Source organism: the organism of the source record quoted next, unplaced genomic scaffold (assembly GCF_019419815.1).
Source record: "Pyrus x bretschneideri cultivar Hongxiangsu unplaced genomic scaffold, Pyrus_bretschneideri_v1 Contig18, whole genome shotgun sequence".
NCBI lineage: Eukaryota > Viridiplantae > Streptophyta > Magnoliopsida > Rosales > Rosaceae > Pyrus > Pyrus x bretschneideri.
This window is the reverse complement of record NW_025999479.1, coordinates 3,274,652-3,284,402: the sequence shown is the minus strand read 5'-3', so window position 1 is coordinate 3,284,402 and position 9,751 is coordinate 3,274,652. Positions and strand designations below refer to the sequence as shown.

General features: G+C 35.8%; 1 protein-coding gene across 1 annotated transcript; it reads left to right on the top strand.

Moving 5' to 3' along the window:
- Positions 1 to 1,213: 1,213 nt before the first annotated feature.
- On the top strand, positions 1,214 to 8,964 carry LOC103930473. Its single transcript, XM_009339817.3, has 7 exons — positions 1,214 to 1,547; positions 3,641 to 3,755; positions 3,884 to 3,954; positions 5,319 to 5,603; positions 5,753 to 5,831; positions 6,363 to 6,471; positions 8,710 to 8,964. Exons 1-7 carry the CDS (start codon positions 1,515 to 1,517, stop codon positions 8,786 to 8,788), a joined length of 771 nt encoding a protein of 256 aa, XP_009338092.2. The 5' UTR covers positions 1,214 to 1,514; the 3' UTR covers positions 8,789 to 8,964.
- The last annotated feature ends 787 nt before the right edge of the window (positions 8,965 to 9,751 follow it).

Below are 9,751 nucleotides of genomic sequence, written 5' to 3'. Positions count from 1 at the left end.
GTTTTTGAAGACGGTCACAGGAGCCTTTGAAATAGTTGAAACTTAGAAGAACCCGTGACCCTCTCTAGTCTCTCATGTTCCATCCATTTTTTGTCTCATTATCTGTGCCAAAACCTTTTCCTTCTACTTTAATCTTCACGGGCACAAAAATGCTACATCAAGACAAATTTGACACTCACACAAAGTATTCCACCAAATTACTCAAGCCTCAAGGTATGTCTAAATATTATTATGCCCTTCATTCTTTTTCCATATTCTCTTTATAATTTACATGTATCTCTCCATGTTTTATGTGTTTATATTGTGTTTGCATCAATATCATAAAAATTAAATGACATGGAGTAGTCCAGTTGTTCAAGAAGTAGGGTGATTGATTTAAAACTAATAAAAAGAGTTTGAAAACTTTGAGTTTTAATCAAAAGGACAAAAAATATTGTAAGTGAATAGTACTAGGAGTGATATTTTATAGTAAAATTGTCATTTTTCGTTAAAATGAACAGTATCGGGAGTGTTTCGTTAAAACTCTCTTAAACCAATGGTGAATTAGACTACTAATTTTAGATCACGTTTCCTTCAAAAAATTTTGGGTGTGATTTCAAATCTTTAAACACTCTTTTTTTTTTGTCATCAAATTAAATAATTCAAACAAAAACAACGAAGATCATTACATTTAGGCCAATGGAGATGACCACAAATCAGTCCAAACGAGATGGCCTAAAGGTCCAAAATCCAAAAAGTAAACTGAATTTGAACAAAAACTGATCTCTAACCGATGACTGGGCTATAATTTTATGAAGCCTACCAGACCATTATTTGCCAAAGAGACATGAGACTAGCATGTGTAGCCTCCTCTTAGTCCCTTTTTTGGGTCCCAGCTCCTCTGTTGCAATAAATAATCTAAATTCAACGGTTAAGTTTGAAAACATTGTACGGTAGTTTATTAAATTAACCAATAAATTTAAAGTATAAACTTAAAACTAAGAAATTATTAAGGAGACTATGTTTAGCGCATTCAATTAGAGATGATATATGAGTATGATATAGTGCTGTTAATTTAAAAATACTTTCCTCCATGCCTATAATTTTGAACAGAATATATTTAGATTTTTTGATTGAAAGTGACCTTAGAGTCCATATTGTTTTTACTAAAAAGAATAAAGTAAATTCAATCTATGGTTGGAAGAAAAAACAGCAAAGGGGCAAAATGGTCACTAACGATGAAGGGGATGGAACTTGTCGACTTAAGTGGGGGACGACGTCACAGTCAGTAGCCTTACCTGGCGAATCGCGCCATTTATAAAAAGAAAAAAGCAAAAAAGAAAAGCAAAGCGCTCCATCTCCTCCTTGATCCATTTCGAATACCCATGTAACTTGTGTAACGTTAACTTCTCTCTCCTTCTCTCCCCCGTCTCTCTATCGATTCTTGAAATTGCTGAAACTTGGAAGGCAAGCAGTAGTGGGTGACTGGAGTGGGGACGAAGAACTATCTCTCCGCAATTCCAAATTTTGCTGCAATGCCGGCTGTTAATACCTCCGATTCCAATGAGGTATTTTTCCAATCACATTCTCTCTCTCTATAATTTTAGGTAGCATTTTGAATTTCTCTACTCTTTCACCTACTCAGAAATTTAAATTTCGATGTTGAAACGACAAATCATCTTTCACCTACCACTCTGGCTAGAGTTTCGGAGACACCCAACTTTATATGCACGATTTCAGCGCCTAATTTGTCATTTCTCACCTATTTGGATTTGAATTGAAATGGGTTTTGTTTTGTTGAAACTGCATTACAGTTACAAAGCTGGTTTTCTGATGGCTTCGATGGTGGATAATCTGGATTATCCCTTATTTTTATGTTTAGTATTTTGTGGGTTAGTTTCTCATAGATAGCCTTGGAGCGTAGCTATTTCTTTTTTTTTTTTTTTGGGTCAAAACATCATACATACAGCTAGTTCCTGCTTAGCTGATATGTGTATGTGTCATTGAGATTGAGTCATTTCTAATTAATCAAGTTCGGAGTATTAATCCCACACCGGGGAAAGAGGGACATTTCATGTGCTTATAAGTAATTGGGCTACTCCTCATATTGTCAATTAATTTTGTGGTGGAACCAACTTTCTTCATGGTATCAGAATGAAGCCCAACAGCCACATGTGTTCCACGTCACCCTGTTTGTGTTGTCCACGTGTTAGACTTGATTTGCGTTGTCCACGTGCTAGACTTGAAAATTTGCCACACGTGAGGGGACGTGTTGAGAGTATTAATCTCACATTGGGAAAAGGACATTCATGTGCTTATAAGTAATTGGGCTACTCCTCATATTCCTAATTGGTTTATGGTGGAATCTCAACTTTCTTCATTGAGCTTTCGCTGGTTCTCTCGAGCTCTATTCACTAAAACCCTTTCTTTTTTTCTGATTTCACATTGGATACTGTATAAATCTTTGATCTTGGTAAGATTATCTTAAAACATATAGGTTTTCTCCATGTTCACCTTCTTGAGCTACCATCACCAACTTTTATATCGGCCTCCCAGTGGGTTTAGACGAGAATTGAGTGATAGAGTTGCATTGGAGAGATGTTGATGTTGTTTGGCTTTTGTTGAACTCGTCTATTGCACGAAGAAAAATTGAAGAGATATTTCAGGCAGTTTTGTCAAATTGTTTAAAACTAAGTATATTTTTTATTAAACACAAAAACATCGAGAGGGGGCACGTGCCCCCATAGCCCTTCATCAGATTTGCCACTGAATGCAATCACTATCAACCCCAAGACTTGTAAAGACAGCTCAAATTCTACTAACCTTCCCTTTGATTTTCCCTTCATTCCAAAGATCGAAACACAATGGCTTTACAACATGATTTTCCATTAGTCCACCCACCCACCAACAGTAAAATGAAAATCTCTATCAACCAGCTAATCATAAATAGACTAACTAATTGTTACGGCTGTCAACTAATCAAGGTTTAGACTTGAATGACTAAGGGTACTAACTAACTTGCAACTAACAGTCCACGTCCACATCATCACACTTATGTGATATAAGGCTAACTACTAGACAGCCCTTTCTCATCAAGGTTGCCTAGTGCTTTCCTGTATGTTATGTTGCTTGAGATTGTAATTTGCTTGTTCAACTTTCGAATGGCAAGTCTATGTTGTCTTTCTCTATTATTAAGTTTGCCTCAGATTATTCTTCGGTAACCATCCATATAATTCAGGAAAAAGTTTCTGAGATATGTATTGTTATGGAGTTATATGTTATCGCTTTGACGTTGCCAAAATGACTTAAGCACAAATGTTGATTCAGGTGCTTAATGTTGTATGTCTTGCTTGTTTAGCGCAAGAATGAATGTTTGAGTGCGATAGAGTGGATAAAATCAATTCTTAAAAAAACGTTGTCTAAATATATCTACCCTTATATTGGCCAAAAGAGGAAAAGGCGACCAGGAAAAAAAATGAACTAATTTTATCTCCTTGTTTTGAAGTTTTTGGGATTCCTTAGGCCTGGAAATCATTCGTACGACACAGGTGTTGTTCCAGACATGATATCTGTTCCAACCAATACCATACGTTGGGATTAAAATTTTATTTTGAGGTATATTTTTAAGCAGGTATACATCTAACCCCTACGTTATTGGCAGGGGAAACCATACATCCAAGGAACTGTGGATAGAGGTTGCAGCTTACCTGCTAGCTGTTCAAGTTTTAAGTTGCTAAAGCAAACTATTGATGAGGTCGACCGTCATTGTTCTCTAGGTCTCTCTCTTTCTCTCTCTCTCTCTCTCTCTACACCAAGGAAAAAAGACAGCTGTAGTCAATTAGTTTGATTTAATGGCTATGTACGCTCTCTTAAATTCTTCAACATTTATGGCATTTTGTTTCAGATATTCAGCCTATTCTGTTAGAGAAGGCTCACCTTCCAGCAAAGCCAAAATATCCCTTTCACGGTTCAGATGTAAGTTCCTCCTTCAAACAGTTTAAATTGTGATGGAATAGTTTTATGCTATTTATAGGTTTGTATGGGTTTCATTGCTAGTTTAATATTTAAAGCATAGTCCCCTTTTTAAGAGGGGTCCTTTTCTCCAAGAAGTATACAGGAGAGCATTGTTGGGTCCATCCTGCAATGTGATCCAATGATCCAGACCCTCTAAATTTTGGTAACGTTATTTAAGAATCATCCTTGCAAAAAATAAAATGAAATGGAAGTCGTTGGACCATTTGATTATCATTTTCAGTGTTTTTGGGAACACTCTGTGTCTATTTATTTGATTATATTTAGTGACTAAATGTCTTTGGATTTAGTTATATAATTATTTTTATTTTCATAAGGGTGGTCCTTTGATAGTGTTAACAAATAGAAGGTTTGGATCATTAGATCACAGAAGGCCACTTGATAAACCAAACATATGAATGCACCAACTGATTTGTGATTTTGTCTTACATTAGGAACTAAAAATATGTGTAGAATTTGACATCTAAGTGTATATTACTTGCATTTATCCAACAGATGATATATAGACATGTATGAATAAATTGATGTTTTCATCATATACCCAGACAGAACCATTTGACTTCACCCATTATGTGTTGTTTCCAAGGTTCTAAAAGACGCTAGGCGCTAGTTGGGCGGTGGGTTGGGGCCTAGCGCCTAGGCAGATTTAAGTAAATTGATTATATATTGTATAAATAAGTGCCTCTTTATACTTAAAAACACACATAATTAAATGGGATACATAAATTGCAAAATAAAATGTCATACAAATTATAAAGTATTAGAACATATCGAAAACATGGAGAACAAGCATATAATGAGTGTTCATCCAAGTATTCAACAAGTCTCTTACATTTTATTCTTGTAGATAGGCACCAAAGTGCTCTTTCGCCACTCATTTGGCATCGTCTTCGTTTTCAAAATCCTATTGAAAAGATCTGTGAGCCATGCTATACCCATCTCTCCCAAGACTTTCCACAGTTCGAAGTCTTACATTTTATTGAAAAATTAAAATGCAAATAGAGTTATTGATTTTAAGTCCAAGTTAGAGTTGTGACCTAAGCAAGTCCAAGCGGACACCTAAGCGGGTCCAGGCACACTTTCTTAATTTATTGATTATGCTATAAAATACATCAATAAATTAATTTTTGTTTTTGGATTCTCTCATTGACCCGTGTTGGTGACATGGGGTTTCTGAAGCCTCATCTACTTCAGCTTCCTCATTCCGTTGTCAGTATTGATTATGCTAACAAAATCTCATTGATGTTGTTTCAAGTAAGGCTTTCCTGTTTCAATTTACAACATTTTGAAGTTTTCTGTTTGTGAAGGCTACAGATGTGTATAGCATTACAATGTTAGCCACAGAAGGCAACAGTCCACAATGCCCTTCAGTATTGGGATTTTTGAACTTTTCAGAAGTTTCTAATTCATGTAAAAGTCAGATGTGCATGGATGCTCAGCTGAGTTGCCAGAACTGCAATGATTTACAAGCAAATAGGGAAGATTCTCATCCCCCATGCATCATTGAGATAGATCTGGAGAAGGGATATATTCAAGCACCAGAATCCAAAGAGGAAGCAATTGAAAGTTTAAAACGCGAGGGCTTACTAGCTGTAAGTTACAATAGGTCATGTTTGTATGCTATATGATATTTTCTAGAATAAACTTGAAACTCCAGATGGTCCAAAAATTTCATACCAACTATATTTTGACATTTTCTGTTTATGTTGTAATTTTAATATCATTGGTATAACACTTTCAGAGAGTGTTTCGGAGACAGCCTAGCCTAGACATTGGTGGTAAACTTTTGCAGCTTCTATTCAAACATGGCATTTCAAGAGGTATGTAAGCATTTCTATACCTTCAAATTTGTACTGTTTATTTTCTAAATTATTAATCGTTGAGCTATTATTTTTCGATACATCGTTGCAAGCAAAAAGAATAGAATATTCTGCTGGTGAGCAAGCCCTTAAAGAGGCTTAACGATGTTTTCTACTTGGATGTAGTGGGTTGAATATTAAACATATCTTTTGAAGCCATAAGTTATGATAATCCAGGTGATAAGTCATAATTTATACAGATTCTTTTGTACCGTAATATGTTGAATCTTCCAGGGTCTTCTTTATATCGATGCATATTGCATCGATATAATCAATTTCTCTAGCAGCACTAGATTGAGGCATCTGTCACTGTAATGGAAGAGATACATATGTTTGACTTGTCCATAAAACTTCTCTTTTATTGGGGAATTAAAGCCTTGCATAGTAGTTTAAACGATCTTGAGTCTCTCCATCCACTGCCGATTGAGTTTGGGCTGGATGATCACGTTCGAATAAAATGGGAAGTTGATTTTTATTCTCATATTTCAACAGATAACCCAGTGACTGAGAAAATTCACGAAGCACCAAATAACCGGTGGAAAAGATGCAAACGCAGTGCCTCATTTGATTCCAGAAAAGTCGTCTTCTTGTTCTCAATCTTGTAAGTAGTAAAACAAACAAGCTGCTTAAATATTTGCTTTAAAAATATTTAAATGTTTCTTCCACAATACTTTAATTTTACTACATGTCATGAGTATTTTAAACCAGTAGTTGACTTGATCAGACAAAGTGTAATTTATCATGACAACAATGAGATGAGGACTATTGACATTTTAATGTTTTTCTTGTTTTGCCGTCAATATCAAAGCTTAATGTTCTACTTTTTACGTTTTACTATCACTAGTTTTATATTAGTACTTGACTCGATTGGACAAAATATAATTCTCAGAACAATAGTAGGATGGAGAGGCATTTTATCTTAGGGTTTGATGATCTGAATATTAAAGCTTTCAAATAGTTTGCATTAACATAGTTTATTGAGTTCTCAGATTCCATTTCATGCTTAATGTTATAAGAGGCCAAAGTAGACCTCCGGTCTTCCTTCTTACCTTTCTTCTTTAGAGGTGTAATATATATATTTTATATATATTTGAGTGTAATATTATTGATTGAGAAGTAAAATCATGAAGTTATTATTGATTCAATTATTTTTATACTTCCTTTGGTATGATACAATGTATGATTCAATCATTTTGTTAGGGCATGAACATTTTTGCAGCAAATTAGATTGTACTTGCTAGGCTACAGTTGAAATTTTGGGTTTTTTTGCATGACTAGATTGCCCCTTTCATATCTAGATGTCCATCCGATAGAAATGGATGCAACAGAATGATATCACAAGCTACATACACAATCAAAGCCTCATCTCCTTCATTTGGGGATTTTGCATAACCCATAACGGGCATAAACTGCAGTGTCTCTGTAGTTGTTCTACCAAGGTTGGTCCCTAGAAAGCAGAAAGAAGCTGATGACCGCCTACTAGGGAAAAGCTTTGGGCCAAAAACAGGTTGCCCACTACAAAAAATGTAATGCCAAACCTGCACCATTTATAATTCAGCGAGCAGGGGAAAATTGCTTCAAATAGAGGAAGATAAGGTTTTTCCAAGTGAAAGCATGGTGGGATAGTGAAGATTGTTGGCCATTTGGGGTGAAAGAGTCGATACACTGTTGTTTTGTTCACCCTTCTTGGTCCAATGTGTCTGCTTTTGATATTGAGCTTCAAAGTTCAAAAATTATGAAATAGATGGGATGTAATACGTTGCTGGATTTGTAGGGAAACACCATTCTAGTTTTTAAGATGAACATGAGAGATATGGGTAGTGAGTATCAGTGGCATGGTGTGTTAAGTGCTAGGAAAATACATGGTTTCTAGTTGGCACAGACCAGTTCAATCAGGGAGACCATGTTTTGTGGTGGGATTCTAGTTGTTCAGCATGCAATTAGATTTGGAACCCCAGTACCAGGTACTGATTTACCGAAAATTATAGCTATAAAAAATCTGTGGTGTCTTGCTAATTGGTGCTTTCAAAGTAAGGCATCAGCAGAATCGGTGGCCCTTCTCTTGTCTACTGTTCTATAGCCAGGAGTTATGGACCTTCATATTCTGAATTGGCCTGCTCTTTGCACAAAGGGGTGCGTCTAAAAGCTAATAAAAAGTTATCCCTCTTTGCATCTTTTGGTGCTTACGGTTTGGGTGGAACAGCAGAGCTTTTGATGACGTGGAGAATTCTTTAATGGACTTAAAGTTCAACTTGCAACCTGGTTGAATGTACTAGGAAGACACCATCAACTTAATTCTTTCATTGGTTAGGTTCTATGTCTCTTTCGGTTCCTAATTTTCGTATACAGGTTTGTTCTGGGCTGGCGCCCTTTATCAGAGAAGAAAAACGGAGGAAAAATCAGGACATTGGATCTGAAATAGAATGGGGAACTGCAGATAGTAATAGGGTAGGCTTTAAAGGACTACATGCAAATCTAAAGTATATTAATCTATTCATACTATATTAGCACTTCCTCTCCATGTATTTTAAAGTTTGGTTTGAATCATGTCAGCGTGGTTTCTTGTTATTGTTTGATCATTTTTATCTTTGCGGTTATTCTGCTGCTCTACAGCAAGGTGTGCTTTGTGGGTTGGAACTTAGGTATCAAGCGTTTTTTTTGTCTGTTTTGTATCGCTTTGGTGAAATGAGTTATATTTTGATGGAAAATTTGGAAGCATCTGCACCTGTATTGATATGCTAAGTATTTGGACTTAACATATGTTGTAAACCCAGGAAATTCGATTTCACTTTTCTTCTCCGTTATTTATCAATGACGATCAACAATCTCCATTTTGCAGGTCAAGTTTGGGGTCAATGATTTTGATATACCTAACATTGAGAGTTAGGCAGGGTGCAGACGGTTTCATTCGTGTTTAATTCGATGCCATCTGACTCAGGATGCTTTCTCAGCTGCTGTTGCTGCGTCTCATGGACTGGTGTTGAAAGTAACCTTCTTCCTAATGTAAATATTGGATATTTCACGGTGTCGTAGTTGTACTTTGGATAATCTCCTTGACTCTGCATAATATTAATTGGCAATGCTTCTTTTCTAATCAAGTTGTCTATTGGAACTTGGAAAAAAAAAAAAATGTTCTAACCCACTGGTTTCTCTGAAAAGAAACAGCCATTCGAATTCTTGATTGAAAAAAAATGTATTTATTCTATTTCCAATAAACAACTTGGTAGGTTATATAAGCAGCTGATCTCGCGCGATGCCACAGGTTTTAAAACAATGTTAAACATGTGGGAAGTGTTAAAAAAAATGTGCCAGAGTGTCGAGTATATGTACATATATTACATGACAAAGTGAGGATGCCGAAATACCTTAGTTAGAGAGTGCTATTTACATTTTTATATTACATGACTAAAATTGGGATGGTAGCCAGAATGGTTTCGGTACGGTTACCGTACCAAAACCCTTGTACCAATTACCATGCTAAATTTTTGGAATGACAAAATTGATTATCATTATCGTGCCAAACTTTCGATATATCGAATTTCGGTATGCCAAATAGTTTGGTTGATATGGTATAGTAATAGTAAATTACCACTTTATTTTGGGTCACTTTTTTGGACCACAATTTGATTTGTTTCCTTCAACCCAATTCAAGTCCCATACGTATTCTCCTTCAACCCAATTCAGAAGGGTGGGATTTTGAAGGCGGGTTTGGGGTGCTGTGGGGGATTTACTTTTTTGGGTTCACATACTGCTCAACGCTCAAAAGTGTAATTCTATCAGTATCAATGTGACTCCTTGTTGTCCTCAATGCGTTGCGGTCATTTGAAATGCTATCATGGTTATATATGCACATTGTCTTGTGTTTTTTTTTTCTTTCATAT